This window comes from Sinohyriopsis cumingii, chromosome 19 (assembly GCF_028554795.1).
Source record: "Sinohyriopsis cumingii isolate HCF-2022 chromosome 19, ASM2855479v2, whole genome shotgun sequence".
NCBI lineage: Eukaryota > Metazoa > Mollusca > Bivalvia > Unionida > Unionidae > Sinohyriopsis > Sinohyriopsis cumingii.
The window spans coordinates 60,130,559-60,157,700 of record NC_142979.1 but is presented as its reverse complement, the minus strand read 5'-3'; the positions used below and the strand labels follow the sequence as shown (position 1 = coordinate 60,157,700).

Genomic DNA, 27,142 nt, shown 5'->3' with positions numbered 1-27,142 from the left:
AAGAAGCACTTGACTTGACCTCACAGAATCCTAAACATACTGTCTGAATACTGTTTAACTGATAAGCAGATATTTAAGTTGAAGCTGCTGATTTAAAACCTGACAATGAATGAATAAATATCCATTAAGGTTTTAGTATACAGATGTAGATTTCAAAACTTAGTTTTAGATCTATCCAAAATTTTCTGTAAAAGAAACATTATTATCTTTGCATTTATTTATGTACATATTGTTAAGTAACTATGAATTCTGATTCTTAGAAAATAATAAATAGTTACCTTTTCTTTGTTCACTTATATGGTAGTCGTAGTAAAATAATAGTAACAGATTTTTCCATGCTCTGTTTAAACATATGGAGCTCTTAATGTGACCCTCGGAAATCTGAACAGGTCCTAGTAGGGACACAAACAAGCCTTTTATACTTTGCACAGAAATCTGCAGAATTCTGCACTTGGCAGGGAAAATTCTGCCGCTTGCTGGGTAGCAACTGCAGGGAAAACTTCAGCGAGTGCGCAAATGCAGGGGCAACCATACTCTGCTACCGATAGTAACAAAACTACACCTAAAGTAAAAATTGTAATTGAAAACCTGTATAACCCAGAGTGTTAGCTAAGTGTGCATACAACGAATTTATTCCTCAATGGTCAAAATTTGCAGTAGATTGGAATAACTACTGTTATTGGATGAAATTTTGTAGTATAGTCTTTCTTTTTTTTAAAAATTGGTTTTTATATTTAGTTGCACAGGAAACCACTGAATCATGAAAGGATATTGCTAAATGTAAAGCGGCAGCAAATTCCAGACCAAAAGAATGACTTATTTTCTGGTATATTTAATAATTTAGTATATCAGTGTTTTACAATTTGTCACATCTTAACACACCTCAATTGATTGTTTTGAATGAAAATTTCACCATTACCTTACCACCACATTAAATTTAGTGGAAAAATCCTTGTCATTATACATGCACCCTTTATACGAAAATGTAATTATTAAAATTACGTCACAGGTCGGATTTTTTTCTTTCTAAATTTGCTTTCTAGGAGTATGAATACCTTCTGGAGAGTGTAGGAAAACTTGCAGACTTCAGAAAGGCAAGGAAAGTGACTACTGGAAAGCTGATGTCAGCTTTTATCCTAGACAGTTTCGAGCCAAAGGACAAGAAGCAAGGGACAGCTGGAGCCATTTATAAAAAAGAACTGGCCTTTTTCCAAGACCTCATGTCCAGGACTTTCTATGATCTCATGGTATGTGCATTCTAGTTTATAATATCCTGTTGATTATTCTGTACAGCCCCAATTATCCAGACCATAATTCCTTCCTCACATGACATCAAAGTAGTATTTTGATTGGCACATTTATGCTAAAGCTGATTTTCATGCCATCTTTATGTTTATATTGTAACTATATTTCTATGTTTACACTGAATTCTTCATTCAACCAAATCCTATGCATTCTTTCTAAAGATCGAAAACAATTGTGATGGACACTTTGCACTTCTGTTTTAATTGTATTAATTGGAGGCCATTTTTTTTAAAACCTACATTTTGTTTCACCTGGAAATAAGAGAAAAATAATCAACCGTGTGTATTGGCATGGGATAGGAACATCCCCCCTCAGGTGCAAAATTCGTTGGCAAGAACTCTGTAAGGTTTATTCATGCCTCCATGCTTTATTCCTTTAGGTTTGTTATGACAAATTCTATTAAGCTCATCTCCTGATTATCTGAACCCATGTTATCTTCACAAAAGTTTGGATGATTGAGGTTTTACTTTGTTTTTTAGTAATAATGCTCACAAAATTTTCATCTCACCTATAATGGTGAGAAATTATTTTTTCATTCACATGGCCATTGTGATAGACATAAATATTTTTGCTTGTCTGTTTCTTTTCTTGGTTTAAAGGGTACTTTTAACAAATTATTAGCTATATCATGCCAAAGAAGTGGGAGCTATGTGCCTTTCCCAAGGACAACAGAGGCAGCCAGTTGGTATCAAACCCATAACACTTGGATTATGAATCTAGTACTCTACTCACTAAGCTAATTTGAAAAAGACTGATTTATACATAATATTAGAAAATTTCATCTAGGATCAATTTATAAGCCATTTGAACAGACCCATTTCCTGATAAAGCATCCTTCAAAGCATGGTTCATTCATTGCATGAATATATAGGTCTGTCTGTCTGTCTGTCATATTGCCTATGCATTACTTGTCTTTTATTGCCTTAGTTCTGCAATATACAGTACATCATTGTGTGAAATTGTGTAGGTCAGTATTTTAATGGTGCCACCTATAAAATGTTTCATGTCAATGTGGAATGGGACAATCAGTTTTGTAATTGTATTTCTTGACCTTTATTTTATACAGAACATTATTACATCTTGAAGCAAACTGTTCTGGCATATGAGAAATATTGTTGTTACATCGCTGTCTCTTTGATTTTAAAGTTTCTTTAGGTTCATCTCATTATTAATTATTATGATGGTTGATAACATTTAGAGGTAATTGATAATATTTTAATAATATGTGTTGTTCTGGTTTGGCAAGAAACTTTTGACTTGACTTGGTTCTACTGGATCAACAAGTTCACCCAAACTGTACCAACAGATAATTAGTCGCCCATTTTGACTTGACTTTGTTTCACTGGATCAACAAATTCACACAAAATTTATACAGTACCATTATCCATTGATATTCATTTGCCATTTTTTGACTTGACATGGTTTTACTTGATCAACAAGTTCACAAAGATGTATGCCAGTATATATATTCATTATACCAGTAGATATTCAGTATACAATAGATATTCAATATACAATTGATATTCAGCATACACTAGCTATTCATTATACCAATAACTATTCAGAATACCAATAGATATTCAGTATTCCAGTAGATATTCAGTATAGCAGGAGGTATTCAGTATACAATAGATATTCAGAATACCAGGAGGTATTCAGTATACAGTAGATATTCAATATGCCAATAACTGTTCAGAATATCAGTAAATATTCAGTATACCAACAGATATTGAGAATAACAATATATATACAGTATACCAGGTGATATTCAGTATACCAACAGAGATTTAATACCTCTTTTAGTTGTTTTTTATATAATTAATTTATATGATATGTATTGTATTTGTATCTTCTGTCATAAGTATGTTTTATGCAGATATTAATGTTTCATCTTTTTTTATTTTCATCTACAAAAATGCTCACCAGATATTCACTCTAAGTTTTCTTAAGTGTCTTCCAACTTTATTTCTATTTTATTTTTATATGAATTGTTGTCATGTGTATATTTTGTAAATACTTGTTTTATGGAAGCTTCATAAGCAATTTTTTCATGATTGACAGTAAAATACTGATACTGATTCAAATCCAAAATGTTTATTATGTACCTACACTAACTCATGACCATCAAGGTGTGCATAAACTAAAATGTAGTAAATTTTCATTATGTGGGGTCAATCTGCAATTTCTAGTAAAAATAACACAATAATACATTATTTCATAGTTGACATCTATAGACAAAGCCTAATGCTTTTTAGTAATTTCATTATTAATATCAAAACATTGTAATAAGGTTAATCGAAAGTATCTTGTCTCATATTTAATGGCTATATATACAGTATTTGGTGTTCCAATATTCACCAGTAAGGTATTGTAGATTCCAGGAACTTGGTCACAATATTTATAGCATTGTCACCCCATGGTTACCAGTCCCTGCATACATAAATATGGTACATACTTATATTTTAACGAGGGCTGTAGTTTGGTGGCATTGTTTCCTCCAGTGATAAACAATTATTGTCACAGATTAAGAGCTGTTTATTCCTTGTTTCCACAGGTTACCAGATTTTCTTAGGTAACAATTATGTGATATTTTATTCTTCATTTTTTATTGATGCTGCTTAATATTCATAGCTATATTAATTTGGAAGCACACCCCATATCCCCCATTCATCACTTGTCTCAGATGTTGTGACCAAGTATTTGCATATAATCCTGCTTCAGCTTTGTTTGGAAAGGAAATCCTTTTCCTTCCAAAAGCAGACACATGCCACTGCATTTGATGTGCTTCATATTTAGAGAAGATTTCAGTTCACTTCTAAATCTGACAAATTAAATCAGAAATTCTTCAAGATTTCAGATTCCTCTAATTATGACAAATTGAATCAAAAATGCTTCAAGATTTCAGTTACCTCTAATTATGACAAATTGAATCAGAAATGCTTCAAGATTTCAGTTACCTCTAATTATGACAAATTGAATCAGAAATGCTTCAAGTTGAGAGACTGATTTCATTTCACTTCAAAATATATTGCATTGGAAGTGGCTTAAGTTGAGAGACAGATTGCATTGGAAGTGGCTTAAGTTGAGAGACAGATTGCATTGGAAGTGGCTTAAGTTGAGAGATAAATTTCAATTCATATCTAAAAATGAAGTATTAGCATCATAAGATGGATGTCAGAGTTAAAAACATGAAATGTTGGATTTAAAAAAAAATGACAAGTTAGATTCTAATGTTTTTTCAAAGGGAATGTAACCCTTCCCAGGTGAAAGTTTTAATAGGATGTAGTTAAAGTAAGTGCTATCAATCTTTGTGAAACTTCCATTCACTGTATGAAGCATCTTATTGGATATAATGCTGTATTATTATATTTTGAGGTTTATAATTATAAGTAAAATATCTCCACATGATATATTTGAAGTTTTGTAGAAACAAAATAGCAAGTTTTCTGTGTGAAAATTAAAGGACAAAACAGTTTACATCTTCATGGACTGATGTACACAAAATATGAGTGTACAGAAATTTACAGACATTCCTAGTAAACTGTATTGGTCCAAATCAGCTATTACATTATGCAACAGCAGATCTGGGACAGTGCAGTTTGCAGTTGGAGTAAACTTATTTGCAAGTATAGACAGTGTGTATGATGATTGTCTTAAGTGATAATATTTTGAATGAAAACAAGGTCACAAGTTAGATTATGTTTTCTTCCTCTGTATTGTACAGAATGCATCAAAACAAAAATACTGTGTATACTAGCATATAAGTTAGATCTAACTGTAAATTGCATAGATCCAGATATACTATTGTATAAATGTTAAGCAATGGCAGGTCCTGGTCCATGTAGTTTGCAGTTGGACCTGACATTCAAGCAACTATCTATGGTACTTGTTTTTTGATAATTAAGTAGATTTATGCTTTCATATTGCTCTCATATATTTGCTTAACCACTCCTGTCAAATTTTTTCTTCTTTAAATACTTTACCGAATCATAATACCTTATGAGAACTACTACTACCTCACAAATCCAGCCCTCCCAGATATTGCCTGCTGACCTATATGGTGGTCAGTCAGAGTGATATCCCCTTAAATGTAAGGATTGGTGGCAATCCCATGAACCTGTTAGTTACTAATTCCACTCATGCCAAGAAGCACACTCTCATCACAAGAGAAATCACAAAAGCCAGAATCTACATGGAAGATATATGATTACAAGTTGGAGGAGTTTTTTATTTCTAAGGAAAGTATACTCTATCTATATTTTCAGTTTTTTCACTTCCTATGCTGGCAGAGTTCTACCTTTACAATTTGTTAACACTATGTCATCATCACAGAATTTAAGCGGCTTCACATTAAGTTCAAGTAACCGCTCCAGTGGCCTAGTGGTTAGACCATCCACATAGGATGCGGGAGGTCATGGGTTCGATCCCTGGCCGAGTCATACCAAAGACTTATAAAAATGGTACTAACAGCTGCCTCACTTGGTGCTCAGCAGTAAGAGGTTAGTGTTAGGACTGGTTGGCCTGGTGTCAGGATAATGTGACTGGGTGGGCATCATGCTACATGTCTGCGGCATGATGCCCCAGGGCTAGACATCACTATAAACTGCCACACTGCAGACATCGTAGCAATATAATTGAAAAATTGTTAAAGCTACGTAAAAATCCAAACCACACACACACACACAATAATTTAAAGCTATATTTATTTTTTGTATATGCAAGCCTCTAGTGCTTATAAAAAATCCTGATATATGTGTAATTCCATTACGAATGGGTACATATCAATGAGTTTCTGTTCCAAGGTATTCATAGTGTCTAGGTGCCAACTTCAATGAATTTACTTGTACAGGCATTCTGTGGACCTTTTTCCCTACAAGTAATTGCCTGATAATAGATATTGTCGCACCTACTTTGTATCTGTAACAGTACCTCAGTTCCCTTTGGTGTGAAGATTTTTGTGTGTAATATAGACACTGGTGTAAATTTCTGTATTGTTTCCGCTCTGGTCAGACAAGTAAGGTAAACTTTCTATACATGATTTACTCAGCCATGTCTTGCTCATACATGTTTCTATAGGCGACACTTGAGTGATGTTTATCTGCTTAAGCGATCCATCCTATTTAAAGTGTGCTTGGTCACTTACACACGTAGCCTAAACAACTTCACAAGGTAGGTTTGGGATACAATACTTATATGTGTGCTTGTCATTAGGCCAATAAGAAACTCCTTATGTATGTATAATTCTATCATTTCTGGTACATACAGGTGAGTTTTCTTTACCATGGCATCCTTCATCTTGAAACTTCATGCTTCAATGATTCTTCCTATACACCTCATCCTTGACCTTCCCTTCAAGTAGCATTGTAATTGAGATGATCTGCTATAACATTTTTCCAGGAAACCATCATTTGGTATAGCTCTGCATTCATTTTGTATTCAAAGAATACATGTGCAGGACCAAAGGTTTATACTTCTCCTCCCCACAGGTAGTACTGCCATTATATTTTACATATAAGCTTCATTGCATTATTAGACTGTCAGTTATGAAAATCTGGGTCAACATTTAAAGATTTAGCTGTGAACTGACATTGTGTTTTAAAGACAGGTGCAGGGCTACAGTTTGATATGTTTTGCTCTATTTGTCTTACAGACTAGAACTATGGGCAAAGTGCAGAAATGTACAGCTAAGAACAATAACATCAGAGTTCACTCTTGCCCTTCAGTCACAAAGCATGGGACATTCACATGAGCTGAATCAGCTCCAGCACTAAAGTTGCCACCACAGGACTAAGCATTATTGGCAACTCCCTCTACCTTGCCTCATTGGGGGTTTGACTATATTCCTATTGCGGAACAACGAGGGACAGAACTAAACAAGCAACCAAGTTGCCTGTCACTCAGCAGACATAGCGACTGGTAATCCATCCGAGCCTAACAATCCTGATGATATCCTACCAACAAGGATGGTCTATTTCCCTTGCAACCAGTCTATGCCATGTAATAGGGATCATGAAGGGCCAAAACAATAATATTACGGGCACAATCACAGACAATCCAGCTTCCAGTACGGCAAATCCGACTTTTGCAGACATGTACAGGAACCAGTCTAACCCAGGTACCGCCTCGAGACACTCATTAGGCTGATGCCAAGATTAGTTCCTCATGTTTCAGCTGATGTCACTAAGCAGTCTCGCTACACTCTGCCACAGTAAGAGACTACTCAGGAACTGTTGTTGTAAAGTCATGGTTTCTAATTCAAGGCATCCTATGAGTTTAGTGAGTGGCAGACCTCGTCATTGTGCATTACAAGAGACTTTAGCCTCACCTCATGCAACCAAGATGTTGTTTGTTCTCAGGTGATGTCATCAATTCTAGACTATCTGATGTCATGGGACAATTCAGCCTCCTAAGCCTCCATTGAGGATGTTTTCTGCCTTTGATCCCCAGAGTTCTGCCCTCCTTCTCCTACTCCTTCAACAAGATTGACCAGAGCACTAGCATCTGTTGATCTTATGATGAAATTGAAGAGTTCAGCTTAAGTTACTACTGCAGTCTAGGGGAGTTATAGACATTCTGATCTGCCTTCATCATCAGTTTCTTGGTGGTTCTAACTCTGCAATTTGCCTACAGTATCATATACCAATTCAGGGCACTTCCATTGGGATTTGACATCAGCCCATGGGTCTTATCTCATATGATGAAATGAGTTATGGCATATGTACAGAAACAACAGGTGAGTTATATCTAAACACAACATGATAACCCTTGTTACACTTCTTACCATCCTGGGCTTCTTGTCAACAAGTACAAATCTAAGATAGTACCATCTCAACAATTTCTTCACCTAGGTATGGAGTTCACTACACATGTTACATGGTTAGGCTCGAATAAACAGTAACACAGCAAAGAGTGAAAACAACAAGCTTTGAAAAATATAACGAATAATTTATTTCCCTGGAAAAATACTGTAAAAATGAAAAAATATGAGAACTTATGGTTTCCAGAATCAAATCCAAAAATAATACAAGAATAATCCATGAATAAAGTTTTCGAAATCCTAATATCGAAATGTTCTAATGATTTCAAGTTCGAGTCCCAATGAAGGATCCAAGATGGAAGGTGATGACCTATGCTGTAGCCTGTACTGTGTTGATGTTTACAGTTCCTTGTACAAACAGAATAATTTATCCTTTGATTTTGGAAATCCAAATCAAATTTTCAAGAAATGTTCTTGTTCAAGAATTCTGTTATGATGAATACAATAATATTTTCAGAGAAATAAATTAATCTTCTGGAGTCCATGTAATCAGAAGAAGAATTAACATATAACTCCAAAATTTAAAATTTTCAGTACTTCAGTTCTGGTCACAACAGAAGAAAATAACTTGAACATCAAGTGTTTAAAAGCCCAAACTCTGAGATCTCTCTCGTTAAACATTACTATTAATACTAAGTATTTTGCAATTTTGGGAATGCCTAATTGCAAAATAGAGGATGACGTGATCATGTTTACATGTAAAAGTCACATAGCTCCTGTATGTCCTTGATAAGAACCAATCATTTTACTCCTAGAAAAAGTTGTTTACTTGACCCTCAATCAAGGCCAGGAACTAAGTCAAAAATAGAAACAAGTGTTTCTATTATTAAGTGACAAAGGAAAACTCATGTCAAACTGAATTTTCTGGAAAATATCAAATTTCTAGTAAACAAAAATTTCATTACATTGACATGTAAAGAAAATAAAAAGACTCCAAAATCCACAAAGAATTAAATCAAACACAGATTAAATCAAATACAAATTAAATCAAATATATGTAACACACAGGCAACATAGTATGTCTTCCTAATGGTTGGGCATAGAAAATCCGAACCAAGTTGGCTTCCTTTCTTTCAAGGAAAATTCTATCCACACAGAAATTCCTTCGCCTGCTAATTTTGCTTAGCACAGCAGTGGACCTCATTGTCCCTGGTCACCTTTTTATGTGCCCATTGCAAATGTTTCTTCTGTGCCAGTGGAAGCCAAAAGTTTGCTCACTGAACCGACCTCTACAATTGAGGTACCATCTGCAGAATTGGGGCATCCTAACTTGGCTCACTGTGGGTATACCTCTGCAAGTACAACCACTTGAGATGCAAGTATGGAAGGCTGGGAAGCCCACCAACTACCACCCTTTTGGGAAGCCAGTGGTGCATGGTCTCTCCAGGAACAACATCTGCATATTCAATATTCTGGAGATATTGGCCATTGTGAAAGCCTTTTACTGTTGGCAGAAATATTTAAATGGCGAGGGAGTTCTCATTCTGTCTGACATCTCTACAGTTGTGACTTATCTCAAATGACATGGATAAACCATGTCCCCAGACCCTTACATTCTGGGTTGTGACTTTCTAAAGTGGTATTGTCAACAAAAAATCCATGTACAAGTTTGCCATATCCTGAAATGCCTAACATAGTCTTTGTCCTGAAACAATCAACTAATACAGACAGAATGATATCTTCTTCCCTCAGTTTTCACTCAGGGACTGACCGTTGGTGGACATGTGTGCAGTGAGGCAGAACACCAAACTTCCAACCTTTGTATCTCCAGTTCCAGGTTCAAAAGCCTGAGCAATCAACATTCTCTCAATAGATTCAAATGGCCTGGATGCATATGCCTCCAACACCTCTGATTCCAAAATGATACAGAAAGCAAGAGAAACAGATTGTCACCTTGTTCTCATTGTACCACTCAGATGGGAGAAGTCAATTACCTCATCAATTTCACAATGGAAGCTCCTCAGAAAATTCTGCTCAAACAACTATGATGGCAGTAGTTTCATTTATACCCAGACCTAATGAACCTACAATATCTGGATTATATTAAACAGGTCCTTAGAAATAAACAGTTCAACCAGTCATGGAGAGAATCATTCCATGATGAAGGCCCTCCACTCTGAAAGCATACAAATGTAAATGGCATGATTTCACACAGTGGTGTACAAACGAACACCTCATACCTCTCCAGGCATCTATACCTCAAATATCTAACTTATTCTGGCTCTTTGATGAGAGTATGTTCACACCGAGTCCAGTAAAAGATTATTACTTCATGATCACTGACACATTTTGTCACCATGGAAGAGAAGATATCAGACAAAACAAGGACTTATCTGACCTTGTCTCCATCTTTGAGTATACACAGCCAAAAAATGTTAGCCCTGTGTCCAAAATGGAACCTATCTTGGGTATTAACCTGGTTGAACAAGAAACTTTTTGAACCACTCTCAAGGGCATCTCAGGCGCACTTTTCATAGAAGACCAGCTTTTTCATGACATTAGTGAGGGTGGGCAAATACATGCCCTGTCAGCAGACCCGAATTACATGCAGTTCTGACAAGATGGGTCAGTCTTGTTTTTCGTCACCAAAAACAGGCTGCCTTCCACTGAAATCCAGACTTTCATCATGAAACCTCTGTCAAGTTTGGACATATCAGCTTAAGACAGCCTACAAGACCCAGATCAGGCTTTGAAATGTTACTTTAACAGAATAGAGCCGCTGCATCGAGAGAGATCATTCTTATTTTTACCTTTAAGAAACAAGAAGATATATCAACAAGGGCTATCTCATCCTGGATTAAGTGGGTTATTCGCTCTACATATAGAGAAGTAACCCCAGCTCAAATGGAGCTATTATGCATTTTGGCTCATGAGGTTAGAGCATATGCCACCAGCATATTTGACTGGACCTGTTTCTGGAGGGACCTATATCCAAAGCAGAACAGGTCACTCTTCCATGTCACTTGACAGCTTTTTTAAGATGTGGCTGCACAACTTCTTCTGGGTTTGTGGGGGCAAATTTTTCCCTATTTTAAGTCACGCTCTGACAGATGGAGTCCCCTCCAGTTGGGTTACATAGAAGCTGTATCACATACCTTAGGGGACTAGAGATGGTATCTCTGGGATAAGAGGATGTACCTACATCCACCACTTTCCTATTCTCCTAAGGTATTATGATTGGGTAACATATTTTTCCTCGTAAAATGTTTCTTTGAGAATACTTACCCAGTCATAATACATGTACACATACACCTTCCTAGCCTCCCCACAGTTACATCCATAGAGTGTGTGCCTTCCGCTCCAGTAGTAACTGACAGGTTCATGGGTTTTGCCACCAATCCTTAATACCTAAGGGGAGATCACTCTGCTTGACTGCCCTCTAGGTCAGCAGACAACTTAGCTAAAAGTATTATCTGGGAGTGCTGGATTTGTGAGGTAGTAGTAGTTCTCTTAAAGTATTATGATTGGGTAAGTATTCTTGAAGAAACATATTTTGCTTGGAAAAGTTGGTTTCACCAATATTGGAAGGTGCAGTAAATATTTGCAGATTTGTGGTGATACCAGTAGTAGTACTTTTGTGTATTTGTCATGAAATATTTGTGCTGTAATTATTATGCTTTGCTGCTTTTAGTGATTCAGTATCATTTCACTTGTGTCATGCATATTTTATTGATTTGTAAATAACACCTCATAGGTTGATATTATTAGTTACATGGTGAATGGGAGTTTCCGATCTGTTTTATTCCATTTCACCCTGTTAAAGCACCATATAACAATTTTATATCCCCATTTAAGAAAATAAAATAGGCACAAACAACGAACATTATGTATGCATACCTCTAGATTGAATTGATTTTATTCTAAAAATAACCAAGAATGGGTATAATAGAGAACAAGTTCAAAGCTAGTTACTTTGTTAAAATGCACTCTGCACCAGTTTTAATATTTATTATTAAAAATGAAATGTAAGTTATGAATCTTACTTTATGTGCCTTTATGGAGTAAAGAATTCGATTAAACCAAAAACGCTGTTTTCTGTCTCTTATTTCCAATCTTGCAGGCCATAGAAACATAACCGAGTCAGCTCAAATGGAGCTGTTATGCATTTTGGCTGATGAGGTTAGAGCAAATGCCACCAGCATAATATTTGACTGGACCTGTTCTCTAGCAACATCTTTCAAACCCTGGGATGGAGATCAGAGTTCACATTCTGTAGCTTTTATCTCCAAGATCTGTCATCCCAAAGGGCCCAATTCAATCTGGTGGGACCTATATCAACAGCAGAACAGGTCATTCTTCCAGGTCAATTCACAGCTTTTTTAAGATGAGGCTTCACAACTTCTGCTGGATTTGTGGGGGAAAAGTTTTCCCTATTTTAAGTCCCCTCCAGCTGGGTTACATAAAAGCTGTATCACATACCCATGGGGACTGGAGATGGTAACTGTATAACTGCCAGAAGTGGTTCAACTGCCTGGCGCATAAGAATTCAGGACTTCAGGAGGCTTACAATTGCTAAATTTAATCATATTCGGCTGACCTTTGTATCCAGACAAATATTCAATCTCTCTACTAAGAACCCATGGCACAAACGGTTGTCAAGCCCAAGTTAGTAGGAAGTGAATCACAGCAGTCTGTTTCTGACTGTTTGTCAGTGGTGTTGCCAACAGTTAAGGTTTTGGTTAAATGTTTTCGGCAGTGATTTGATCATGGACTTGACATGCAGGCCCTAGACTTCTTGTTTCAGATAAGTTACCTGTCAAACAGCTATTTGTCTAATCATCACAACCTATACATTTATTTTCCATCAAATTTATCCATGTCCAGAATGAACGCTGCAAATGTGATTAAGACAGACAGATAATGCTTCATTAATACCATAAAATCTCGCTTGTAAGTCAGGTTTAGTTGCAAACAACACAGACCCTAATCTGCTAGCACATAATACAGCAATAGATTAGGGTCTATTTTTTGAATAGTCCTAACAAACTGCATAATTGCAGCTCTGATACATGTAAGTGGATTATGCAATTATGGCAGATTGGTGCATGTGCAGTTTGCATTTTGATCCAAGTTATAAGTAATCATATATGGTAATGCTTCTAAGCTTGTCAAACCAGCTAAAAATATAACATATCAAAAGTTTCTGAAAATGTTGTCATCTTATATTTGATACAAATATTTCCTCCAAATTGCATATTACCTATGTAGGGTGGAGATTTAACTTATTCAGCCCTGGAGAATTTTATTTTCGCCTCAAATGAGGGTGGGAAACCAATTTTATAGGTTAATTGTGAATACATCCAAATATATCTGCTTCCACGAGGGTTTTGATTTGACTGGTGCCTAATTGTGCTAGAAATATTGTTTTCATTGGGTATTTCAGTTGCACATGTGCAGAATGGTGAAAGTTGGAGTTCTTTGGGTTTTTTGGGGTTTTTTGCTTATTGGACCCATCATTTTTGACTCTGTGTCACTTCTTACTCCCAAACCCCAACTTATTCTACTTTTTGCAAAGGTTCACCTGTCTGTGTGCAGTTCAGACAGACCTGTCTTAGATCACAAGTCTAAAATCCAAACACAAAATTTGATTCTGACAACAGGTGAATGTTTGGTGTTTTAAAAGAAATGGGGTCTCAAAAGAAGTTTTCCACTCTGCATTTTGTAATGTGAGTAGAAAGTCCAGACTATTTGGTATCATTGTAGAGCTACATCTGTCTGCTTTATTGTAATACCACCCACTTTGGTGTTTCTTAGTTGACCTTGATGCTACCAAGGTCGGAAGTAGAGTACAGCCTACTCACACCTACAGGTGGGATTTGGACTGATTGAGTTAAAGAATGATTTCCCTGGGTTATCAATCAAATTTTGAGAATTTTCTATAAGTGGGGATAAAGTTGAATATATTTTGTTAGGGTATTACTTATGCCTAGCTGCAAAATTATAGTACACCAGCTAAAACAAAATCAACACTATTTGTTGTTTCTTAGATTTAAAGCAAACAACTGTGATCTGTTGGCACATATAAGATATCAGATCTTAGTCTCATCTTTGTGTGATTTTATACAGGTTGATTAGTGTATAGTAATTGAAAGATTTTCTAAAAACTGAATTTTTAACAAAATGTTTTACAACTTTAGTAGGGTAGTTTCTTGCCAGTACAACTTAAGTGTTAATTATTTTTTATCTCTAATAGACCATATCATTACCCATTACTAGATAGATGCTAATAATTCACAGGAGATACTTTTCTTTAGAAGGGGAAATGGGACCAGAAAAACAATAAATTTGCTCTTAGACCAAGTGAATTTTGTCTCCACATTTTCAGAAAGCAATTTGTCAGATGTATGACAGCTATCAAAATGTTATTTATATGATGTACTTTCAAGTGACTTTTTCCATTGTCAGATGAAGGTGAAACATTGGGAAAATAATTTCATTTAATCTGATGCAAATATGAAAGATGCTCATATGGAAAAGGAAATAGCTCTTGATAGAATGTAGGCTAGAAGTACAAGTCTTGTAATTGACAAATCACTTATGTAAAAATCAATTCACCTTATCATTATAATTCAGCACCATATTAGGTTCAGTGCAATGAAATACCATGTCAACAATTTTAGTTGCAATTTTTGCATGCTGTAGCATCACAGTCAAGTCTCAAGATTATGATGCTGTTTTAAATATTGATGAGATACATTGAGTAACATGAAGAACATTAACTCTTAGTTTGCACAGATTGTTATAACAGTCTTTGAACTCTAAGTTTTATCAATTTAAAATGCATTGGTTATCTTATCCAAGCATAATGGATATACAAGTGTTTCTTTCCTACCTCACTCATATTGCTACCTTTTGAAATGGTTATTTCTTCAAATGCACATCTATATCTGGGTCTAATATCAGTAAAAATAGGTCTAATATCAATGATAATACTGTATATTGGGTCTAATATCACTGATAATACTATGTATTGGGTCTAATATCAATGATAATACTGTATATTGGGTCTAATATCACTGATAATACTATGTATTGGGTATAATATCAATGATAATACTATGTATTTTAGTTATAATATCAATGTTAATATTGTATATTGGGTCTAATATCAATGATACTGCTATATATTACTTATAATATTAATGATAATACTATAGGTATAATATCAGTGATGATACTATATATTGGGTCTATCAGTGATAATACTATTTATTGGGTCTATCAATGATAATACTATATATTGGGTTTATCAATGATAATACTATATATTGGGTCTATCAATGATAATACTAAATATTGGGTCTAATATCAATGATAATACTATATATTAGGTATAATATCAATGATAATACTATATATTGGGTTTATCAATGATAATACTATATATTGGGTCTATCAATGATAATACTAAATATTGGGTCTAATATCAATGCTAATACTATATATTAGGTATAATATCAATGATAATACTATATATTGGGTTTATCAATGATAATACTATATATTGGGTCTATCAATGATAATACTAAATATTGGGTCTAATATCAGTGATGATACTATATATTGGGTCTAATATCATTGATAATACTATATATTAGGTATAATATCAATGATAGTAGTATATATTGGGTCTGATATCAATGATAATACTATATACTGGGTCTGATATCAATGATAATACTATATATTGGGTCTGATATCAATGAATATACAATATATTGGATCTAATATCAATGATAATACTATATATTGGGTATAATGTCAATGATGATACAATATATTGATCTAATATCAATGATAATACTATATATTGGGTCTATCAATGATAATACTATATATTAGGTATAATATCAATGATAATACTATATATTGGGTCGAATATCAAGGATGATACAATATATTGGGCCTAATATCAATGATGATACAATATATTGGGTCTAATATCAATGATAATACTATATATTGGATATAATATCAATGATAATACTAAATATTGGGTCTATCAATGATAATACTATATATTGGGTCTAAGATCAAGGATGATACAATATATTGGGTCTAATGTCAATGATAATACCGCATATTGGGTCTAATATCAATGATAATACCACATATTAGGTCAAATATCAGTAGTATAGAAGAATGATAACTCTAAGGCAAAGTTCATTATTTTGATTCACTGTTGTTTAAAGTTCAATGCTTTTCAGTGACAGCTGTTTTAGTTAGCATTTGTTAACTTCCGATGCAGTCAGAGCATTTATAATTTCAGATCGAATTACTTAATTAGGTGGTCATATTTCGATCTTAAATATTAATAAAAATATGGATGATGTTTTACAATTAGAACATTATTCCCATCATTAGACTCTTGTCCATATCTAAATTCAAGGTTATTTTTATGATGCCAAAGTGAGATTGATGAAGTGCAACATATTTTATGTGGTATCTGAGTATCCTGGATTCTCTTTTAGAGTCCTGGATTCTTTTTTAGAGTCCATGATTCTCTTTTAGTGTCCATGATTCTCTTTTAGGGTCCTGGATTCTCTTTTAGAGTCCTGAACTCTCTATTAGTGTCCTGGATTCTCTTTTTAAGTCCTGGATTCCCTTTTAGGGTCCTGAATTCTCTATTAGTGTCCTGGATTCTCTTTTTGAGTACAGGATTCTCTTTTAGTGTCCTGGATTTTTTTTAGAGTCAAAGAGAAACATTTTAAGTAACCTTGGTGTTATGTAGCATGCTGTATATGTTTAGTGGCAGTCTTTTCTATTGGAGGGGTCTTTATTTGTTCAGTGGCAGTCTTTTCTATTGGAGGGGTCTTTCCTTCACTCAAATATCTAACTTCCATTTAGTTTTAACTATTTAATGATTTTAGCATGCCTCCAGACCACAATGACAATGTGTTGTGCACTTATTGTGTTCTCCAGGGTAAATAAAGGATACCCGAAAAATTTCCCAATTAGACAAGCCTCTTTAAATCTTGCCAATCACTCAACTCAGACTTACTTCTAATATTCATCCTCAATATCGCACACAGAAAATGTAAGCTAAAACATTTACTCCTAGAAAACTTCTTATTTAACAGTTTGTCAAAACCTGACACATAACTGTTTCATTTTTTATTTCAGGAGAATGCCCTAATGACAGCTGGCTATGGTCCATTGTAGACAGATTTTGAAGTTTAATGGCAGAGGGATTGTAGTACAAACATTGTGATCATGTCAGTGATTCAAAGACTTTAGGATGGCTAATTCTTAGGATTTCTCTGGAATTACAAAGGATAACCATTCAAACACTCAGTTAATATCTTACATTATCTTACATCTCAAGACTTATAGTTTGTATACTTTCCATGTCAGAAAGTTTCTGAAACCTTTATCTAAAGGATGATTTTATTTTAAATGCAAAATGTTTACCAAGCATTTGGAACAAATATTCAGATTGGCTGAAATCAAATTATATGGTGAGTGTGTGTGTGATTTGAATTTTTAATGTATCTTCAATAATTATTCAGTCATATCACTAGCATGTCTGCAGTGTGGCAGTTTATAGTGATGTCGAGCACTAGGGCATTATGCCACAGACATGTAGCATGATGTCCCACCCAGTCACAAAATCCTGACACCAGGCTGACCAGTCCTAACACTAACCTTTTAATGCTGAGCACCAAGCAAGGCAGCTGTTAGTACAATATTTATAAGTCTTTGGTATGACTTGGCCGGGGATTGAACCCACAACCTCCTGCATCCAAGGCAGACGCTCTAACCACTAGGCCACTGGAGCAGTCAAATTACACCACTCCCTCGATAACTCGTGCCCTGATAACTCATGAACCCACTAATAACGTGGTGTCAGGTGTGGATCCCATTTTTTAAACCCAAAAATACTCCAGCAATTTATCCCTATTTGTTGAACTTGAAGAAAATCGGGATCAAAATTGGTAACAGAAACTTTGATGTATCACTCGTTTTATCGTTGAAAATGGTAGATAGGACCTGGAAATTTTAATTAACACTATGAAATATCAAATTTAAAAATAACTCATAAAATTTTTTACATTTTCTTTCCAAACAACATTCCTAGTACACCGCAATTAACGATATGTAAGGAAATTTTGATCAATGAAAATGTCATTTATGCTGAGTGGAGGCAGTACTTTAATAAATAAATACAAATTAAATAAAAAAATTTTCAATTGAAATTTGTCTTCTAGTTCAATCTTTTAGTTCCTTTTAAGTGTAATCGTCATAAGTGCAACGTGCCCTCTTGTAATTAAACGTAAAATGCGTCAATCTACCATAACAGCTTAGTCCGCAAGCATTTCTCTGAGAACCTAATTAAGTGCCGACCGTGTTTTGATAACTGACTTCTGGAAGTATTTGTTATATTGTTGCACTGAATTAAAAGCTGGCCTCCTTTATATTATCACGTTAATTACATCTTTTGAATAAAAAAAGGAGGTGGAATAAAAGAAAAGTTAAAAGGCACAAAAATCAGACTAACTTAAAATATAGCTGCCTCGGTCGTTTGTCGGGTGAACTCACTTCATTTGATCAATCGAACACTGTAATAAACGTTATTGTGTATGTAACAGAAACTACCTTAAATTAACCGACTCTTTCATAACTGATCACAGATAACAAGGCAGCAAAGCGAAAAGAATACTTCGTAAAATAAAGAGCTTGATTTCACAGATACGGACCATTGTGGGCAAGGGAGTTTCAGAGAATTCTTGAACTGGCATTTAGAGATATCCTCAGGGATGATGAGAAATTTCATTATTACTTCCAATGAAATCACGACATTAACATTGTACTAATTGAACAATAAAAAATTGAGTTTCGACGGATATGTGTCACGAAATAAATGTTGCGTGTTTGTAAAAAAAAAGGAATCTTGTTTGGTGGTGTATCAACAGTTAGTCTAGTTCCCAAATTGTGGACTACCGATTTGGCAAGATACTATTAAATACATCTACGGGAACCAGATTCATCAAGAAAACAAAAAGCAGTGATGTAATACACAGATTTTTTGCGTACACGTGATGGTTGTTCAAACCAGCAGGAACGATCTTTCATATGTTGGATATTTTGAGAGAAAAAATGTTATTTAAACAGAATAATGAACAACTTCATTAGAAAAAGCACATTATTAAAAATTATTATCGACGTGATTGTAAAATGAGGATTCTGTCATTAAACAGCCCAGTTCCCTAACGCTGCCCCCTCCCCCTGCAGTTTTCTCGATGTCAAAGCGATTTTTTTTCAATTTTTGGAGTCCCTCGGTAACTCGCACCTCACTTATAGTGCGGTCTGTGTTTGTGGACCCTGTTGTGCACAAGTTATTGAGGGAGAGGTGTATGTGATGAAGAAAATTAGAAATTATAAGTTCATAACACCAGACAAAAATTACATATATTGTCACATGCCATTCATGTGTAACAACGGACAATATTTATTCATTTGATTCATTTTTATGTCTGTAAATATTTGCAGTTATAAGAATTGAACATCATACAGTCAAGATTGTTTGTTGCATTATTGGGTACAACATTTTCTCTCTTAGAACATTTGTTGGCAGGTAACAAAAGTGCAAGGTAACAAAAGCATGATAATCACGCCTCACTCATAATCAGTCATTTAAAGTCAACGGTTTATGATTCGGTGCAATTAAAGCATGAATAAATGCTTTGTTTTGTACTTATTTTTACCAAACAATTTATAAATATCCTTAGCTATCATTCTATACCTGTGTGTTGAATAATTGAGTACAGCTTGAAGTAAATCTTTATTGTGTTCCAAGGAGTCATCTTAATTTTGAAATCAAAGTACTGATGTGAATTATTCCTAATATGCCTTACAAACCTTGAACTAGACATACAGTCCACACTTAGTGCATGGCAAGGTGTTTCGACTGGCAGTGTTGGAAACTGTTTTGTTAATACAGATTCTAGTGAGCAAACAGATATCGTTACGAGTTATAACAATGATAATGATGTTACCCTTGCTACTGATCACATGATGTGCTACATCAGCTTGGGTATTGTAGTGAACATGTTGATTTATGTTTGTGAAATTAGTGATCACCAGGAAGAAACAGATTTTTCTGCTACTGGAAGTGACGAAGATCGTACTATAGCCTGACTATACATCCCCATTTGTTTGTACCCCCTTACTGATTTCAATAATGGAAACCTTTAATGTGGTAAAAAGTGCAAGGAACTTAGTTCATTCACTGATTTATAATTTCTAACCTGACTGTGAGTAGAGTGGCCCTAACACCATCATCATCTGCGCATTTCATGCTTAACGGAAGTTTTCAATATAATAGATGGAAATGCTTGAGATCCATTTCCAGTTCCTGGACAAATCCATTTTCAGCAAAGGGGTGTATGCATGACTACATACATATGTCATCTGTTTCTGATATTTACAATGTTGAATCAAGCAAACAAAAAGAATGACAACAACAAATTTGCCTTTCATGAGAATTTAACAAACGGTTTAATTTCTGTGTTCAAGTGTGCAGAGGGATATAATTTCAAACTCTCAACATTCTGGTAATTTACAGAATTGTCCAGTAGTTACCAAATAGGATGAACTACGTCATTATGTTGTTGGATGGAAATAAACTAGCCTATAGTGTACGCATTATGGCGCCATGTTAGTATGGAAAGTCCGTTAAGCATGAAAGGTGCAGGGGATAACAGTGTTAGTGTCATTCTGGTCACAGTCAGGTTAGAAATTATTAGTCAGTGATTTAATTGACTTAGTTCTGTGCACTTTTTATCACATTAAACGTTTTCATTACTGAAATCGGTAGGTGGGTACAAACAAACGGGGATGTATAGTGAGACTATAGCTTTGGAACCCAGAGCAAGTGATGTTCTAGATAGTGTAGCATAATTTAGTCTGCATGTAGAAGCTTAGAGTGACACATCTGATTTATTTACAAGCATGTGCTTGGCACAAAGAAAGATACCAGCAAAAATTCTTGTATTAATCAAACAAATAACAGGAATAATGACAATTTCTTCTGACTGGTACATGTATATTAACAGTTTAAGTGGATGGCCAAACTTGTTTACTACGTGTATATGTATGTCCAACTTCATTGACATGTACAGTAATATGGATATAAACATTTAGAAAAATAAAGTATGAATGTAGATATAATGTTTCTATGTTATAAAAATCACAGTGAAGCATTATAACAATCTTTATTGTATTTCACAGGATTGATGAAGTCATAAATATCAGTTATACACTGTCCATGAATGGCTTTCAATTCACTAAAGCATTGCAATAATTTTGCAATCAGTTTTCAACTTCACAATTTTATGAATGATTTAAAATATGAAGGTCAAACTTTAAATAATTATACTTTAGGCATTTTTAATTACTCAGATTGTAGTAGTTTTGAATATATGCCATATTGTCACTGAAATTCACCAGATGGCTCGATTTTTTAGAAGAGTTTTACAGGTCACCCAGTGACTTGTGTAGATATTACAGTGCCCAATGCTGTGAATAAGCTAATAATCTAGTTGCACAGAAGACCAGACAGCATTCTCATTATTAGAGCTATCTAATCACTAGTGCTGTTGATAGAAATGTATGCTGTAGAATCAGTAACATCCAGGTCTAAAACTTTGGGATTCAAACCCAAAATTTAAAGGGTAATCCTTTAAATTTCAGGAGTAAATTACTTGAAGCTTAATTGCATTGCAGGATACCTTTATCAAAATATAAAGAATAAACAGTTTGAATCATAATGGATCTATTGAAAGCTTTTGGGGTATGTAATGTGTGCACATTTCATTCAGGTTAGAGAAGTGTGTTTTAGCATATGGTTTTTTGTGTTCTCTATCTTTGAGTGTAAAACATACAATCAGTGAATAACCATCAAAGTGAATATATAAATTTTGGTGTTTATTTGTGTCTGACTTCTTGTGAGCCATAATAAGATTGAGTCATAGCTAAACAAGTCAGGAAGGTAAAAATTTATAAATGAAAATTTATACTTGACATTTTATGCATTCTTTGAACAAATGATAATAAAATAGAACAATTACAGACCTAATCTAATTAGTAAATTTTTCTCATTTGAAATCTTCAAATTTGGAGTGCAACTCTGTTGCTGATGCTACCCTTCAAAATAGAAGACTCCTAGAAATAGGTGCCTGATACTCATCAGAGAAATCCTCCTAACCTGCTTAAGAAAATATTTGATAGTTTCAAATATTTTACTTGGATTAACCCAGAAGACTCCACTGAAGCAAGTATGCTTGTGTTTGGGCTACAAAAGCATAGAGTTTACTTGCTCCTGGATGGTTCATACATGACTGTTTGGCAGTATTCCTGTAGGGTTGGTACATAAAATCAGATAAAGCTAGCCATTAAATCAACACAAAAGTTAACAACAAAGCTTTAACTTCAGTATTGTCGTAAAATATTTCTGTTTTATTATCTAATAATTTTGATGAAACAATTTGCTGCCTCATCTTATATAGTGTTAGAAAATGCAACATTTTGTAAGTATTTAAAAAAAATATATAAACTAACCATTTTAAAGATCTGTTCTGTAACTGAGATTGTAATTATTTTTGAGTCATGTCATGCTTTTCACTGACATGGCTTGGCATGATATGGTACAGTTGATGTGGTTTGGGATGACATGGTACAGTTGATGTGGTTTGGGATGACAAGGTACAGTTGATGTGGTTTGGGATGACAAGGTACAGTTGATATGGTTTCGGATGACGAGGTACAGTTTCTATGAAATATAAACAGTGTGTAGCCTTGCATAAAATGGTTACATCCTTTACATGTCTGAGGGGGAATATATGTAACATTTCAGATTTGTGTTTTCATATATATATTAATTTAGAATTAAACTTAGAATGACTGGGGATGATATATGTCAAGCCCACCTAAGTTAGTGGCAAGTGGGACATGACAGTTACTTTTCCAATGGTGGCATGGTCAACAGTTTTATTTCAAGTTTTTCATTTCCTATACATTATGATAGCATTTTTTTTACTTGGGGAGAATTATTGTGAAGCTAAGACAATTCATTCTTAGACATTCTTGCTAACTCTTTTGACCTTGAGACTGAAGTCACAGACATAGAAATTTTGCATTATGGTTTTGCTTAATTTTTATTTTTGTTTCTTACATTTCCTAAACCCCATCATACTTGTGTTGGATCATTATTAGGTTAAAACAATTTATTCTACAATATATTTGATGATCTGTTCAACATTAGGGTCATGATCACAGTAATATAACATATTTGATTTAAAGCTTTTTCCATTGCTTATATTTTCTGAACCCCATAAATTTACTTTTTTCATACTTGTGATTAATCATTTTGAAGTTGAGACAATTCATTCGGCAGCATACATTATAGACAAGGCAGAGCATTTCCTTCATCAGCATACGTTATAGACAAGGCAAAGCAATTCATTCGACAGCATACGTTATAGACAAGGCAAAGCAATTCATTTGACAGCATACGTTATAGACAAGGCAAAGCAATTCATTCGGCAGCATACGTTATAGACCAGGCAAAGCAATTCATTCGACAGCATACGTTATAGACAAGGCAAAGCAATTGATTCGACAGCATACGTTATAGACAAGGCAAAGCAATTCATTCGGCAGCATACGTTATAGACATGGCAAAGGCCATAGAAAAGTTGTGTTCATGTTCTGGTTGAAGCTTTTTAATTTTCATTATTTCCTAAACCCTTTAATGGATTTTGTCATACTTGGTTGAATCAAATATGAACCTAAATCATTTTATTCTGTGATATGCTCATCTACCCATGGACCTTGGGGTCATGTTAACAGTCATAGAAAATTATGTGTGAAGATTTTGGTTCAGGTTTTTTTTCTTCATATGCAAGTACATATATATTTTTGTTGTAGTTTGTGTAAGTGAATATGAAGGTACAAGAATTCATTCTGCAACATTGTCACTCTTCCTTTTTACCTTGGAGTCAAGGTCATATGTTTTATATAAATGGTTTAATAGAAATACTTTGATTATCATCTCAACATAAATGCCCTGGTCTTTTTGTTATTCATCTGGATCCTGTCATAAAACTATTATACTGCCATTTAAGACAATTTTGATGCAGATATTAAAATATTTGAATTAATTGAAAGATAAGGATACCTTTTCAGAAAAGACTCCTCAACATTTTTCTTGTTGACTAAAAACACATACGGTGACTTTGACTAAATATTTGGAATAATCGATCTTAAAGGTACAGATGTATACTTTGGTCTTATAGCTTGAGATTGGACTTAGAGTGGTTATGTAAACTGTCAAACCATAAGCTAAATCACTTCAGACAGACTTTGCCCATGCACATTCTAGCATTCATACACACAAAAATTATATTCCAACATAGGTATTCTATGGGTAGGTATGATTCGCAAGGACTAAGCTCAAGGTAGGTATGATTCCCAAGGACTAAGCTCATGGTAGGTATGATTCCCAAGGACTAAGCTCATGGTAGGTATGATTCCCAAGGACTAAGCTCATGGTAGGTATGATTCCCATGGACTAAGCTCATGGTAGGTATGATTCCCAAGGACTAAGCTCATGGTAGGTATGATTCCCAAGGACTAAGCTCATGGTAGGTATGATTCCCAAGGACTAAGCTCATGGTAGGTATGATTCCCAAGGACTAAGCTCATGGTAGGTATGATTCCCAAGGACTAAGCACATGGTAGGTATGATTCCCAAGGACTAAGCTCATGGTAGGTATGATTCCCAAGGACTAAGCTCATGGTAGGTATGATTCCCATGGACTAAGCTCATAGTACTATTACAACAGTTCCAAGTTAGCTACATTCCACAGCAATAGGATTGTTGTTAATGTATTATTGACAACACTTTTCAAACATTATTCCTAGTATGGTTGAATGTATTGACAGAATACTTGATGATATTGTTAATCAGTGATATCATTAGATAATAAATTATATGATTACTAGAGAATCTGATGTTCACATGATAGAAAAAATAACACTGAAGATTATTGAGCAGGTTCACATTCTTTAGATTTTCGTAGTAGATTTCCTGTTTATGTCATCTCATCAAATATCACTGGAGATTTTTTCATTTAATTATATGTGTGGATTATATTTTCTATTAAGAATAAATAACTAAAGTATTACTGTGACTTTTAATACTTTATTTTGCTTCACCTTTATTTTCTCCAGTAGGGAGTTCTGTAATGACTCCTACTTATGTGTGAATTCCAGTAGGGAGTTCTGTAATGACTCCTACTTATGTGTGAATTCCAGTAGGGAGTTCTGTAATGACTCCTACTTATGTGTGAATTCCGGTAGGGAGTTCTGTAATGACTCCTACTTATGTGTGAATTCCAGTAGGGAGTTCTGTAATGACTCCTACTTATGTGTGAATTCCAGAACGATATGATGAAATTAAAGGCACATTTGTAAGATTATTGTGAACGGTAAAATGAACAACTTGATTAAATTTTGGTGCTTGTTTGTCAACAACTTGTGGATTATTGTGATAATAGATGTTACTAATACATGTACTACTACTACATATTAGGTTTAGGTCCACTTTGGCTTTCATTTTGTGTACTTTGATTTTTATTGTGTGTACTTTGATCTTCATTGTGACTTTCATTTTGTGTACTTTGATTTTTATTGTGTGTACTTTGATCTTCATTGTGACTTTCATTGTGTGTACTTTGAATTTTATTGTGTGTACTTTGATCTTCATTGTGACTTTCATTTTGTGTACTTTGAATTTTATTGTGTGTACTTTGATCTTCATTGTGACTTTCATTGTGTGTACTTTGATTTTTATTGTGTGTACTTTGATCTTCATTGTGACTTTCATTGTGTGTACTTTGACTTTCATTGTGTGTACCCTTCCTTTTATTGTGCACACTTTGGCTTTCTTTGTGTGCACTTTGATTTTCATTGTGTGTACTTTGATCTTCATTGTGACTTTCATTGTGTGTACTTTGACTTTCATTGTGTGTACCCTTCCTTTTATTGTGCACACTTTGGCTTTCTTTGTGTGCACTTTGATTTTCATTGTGTGTACTTTGATCTTCATTGTGACTTTCATTGTGTGTACTCTGACTTTCATTGTGTGTACCCTTCCTTTTATTGTGCACACTTTGGCTTTCTTTGTGTGCACTTTGATTTTCATTGTGTGTACTTTGATCTTCATTGTGACTTTCATTGTGTGTACTCTGACTTTCATTGTGTGTACCCTTCCATTTATTGTGCACACTTTGGCTTTCTTTGTGTGCGCTTTGATTTTCATTGTGTGTACCCTTCCTTACATTGCACACAGTTTCGCTTTCATTGTGTGTACTTTGGTATTCATTTAACTTCCATGGCTGTGCAATAAAATATAAGCAGAAACAGCTGCTGGGCAGACTTAAAATGGAGTTGCCTTCCCCTAGTAATTCAGTAACAACTCCTGTGGGATATATAATGCAAAATATAATTATTCTGTCTATGACAGGCATTTGAGCAGCCAGGGATTGCTTCTTTGGATGCTGCTGAATTTGTTTTTATTACTGAATATCAGCATCACTTTAACTGATTCAAATCAGCAGTATATTTTGATTGTTTTGCATTAAAAAGATAATCTGGAATTCAGGGCCATCGATTTTCATATTGTAGCAAAAAAATAGTTGACAGTGAACCTTTAGTCATGACATATAAATCCAAATTGACTATTTTTCTTTGATAGTGGAAAGCAGGGACAACAGAAGCTTCAGATATGAAAAAAACATACCATCACAAAATATGCCTTAGATATGGGTTTATGCAATTTATTAGAAGTAATCATTAGAACAAACACAATAGACATTGATCTTCCAATACATCATGCAATGGCAGATCAGTCTGTGTTGTTTGCAGTTGGACTTAACTTACATGGGAGTATAGATATGGTATTACAAGCTGTCTTTTTAAAGCATTTCTTAATATACTGGTTTTGATATTAACAGAACT

The 27,142-nt window shown here is 34.5% G+C and overlaps 1 protein-coding gene and 1 long non-coding RNA gene across 4 annotated transcripts in view; both read left to right on the top strand.

The window, feature by feature from the left end:
* Nucleotides 1–19,804, top strand: part of LOC149775796 (uncharacterized) — a 145,282-nt gene extending 125,478 nt beyond the window's left edge. For 2 of the 3 annotated variants that reach the window (XM_089944046.1, XM_089944044.1), the window contains 2 exons: nt 1,044–1,247; nt 17,246–19,804. In XM_089944046.1, coding sequence (XP_089800172.1) covers nt 1,044–1,247; nt 17,246–17,284 — 243 coding nt within the window. In that variant the 3' untranslated portion in view covers nt 17,285–19,804. Of the gene's footprint in view, nt 1–1,043; nt 1,248–3,859; nt 3,878–17,245 lie in introns of all 3 variants that reach the window. The other variant, XM_089944045.1, reaches the window with a different exon arrangement.
* Nucleotides 19,805–20,331: 527 nt separating this feature from the next.
* Nucleotides 20,332–25,308, top strand: LOC149775795 (uncharacterized). Its single transcript, XR_016416569.1, has 2 exons — nt 20,332–24,552; nt 24,894–25,308. It is a non-coding gene; the product is annotated as an uncharacterized LOC149775795 (long non-coding RNA).
* Nucleotides 25,309–27,142: the final 1,834 nt, after the last annotated feature.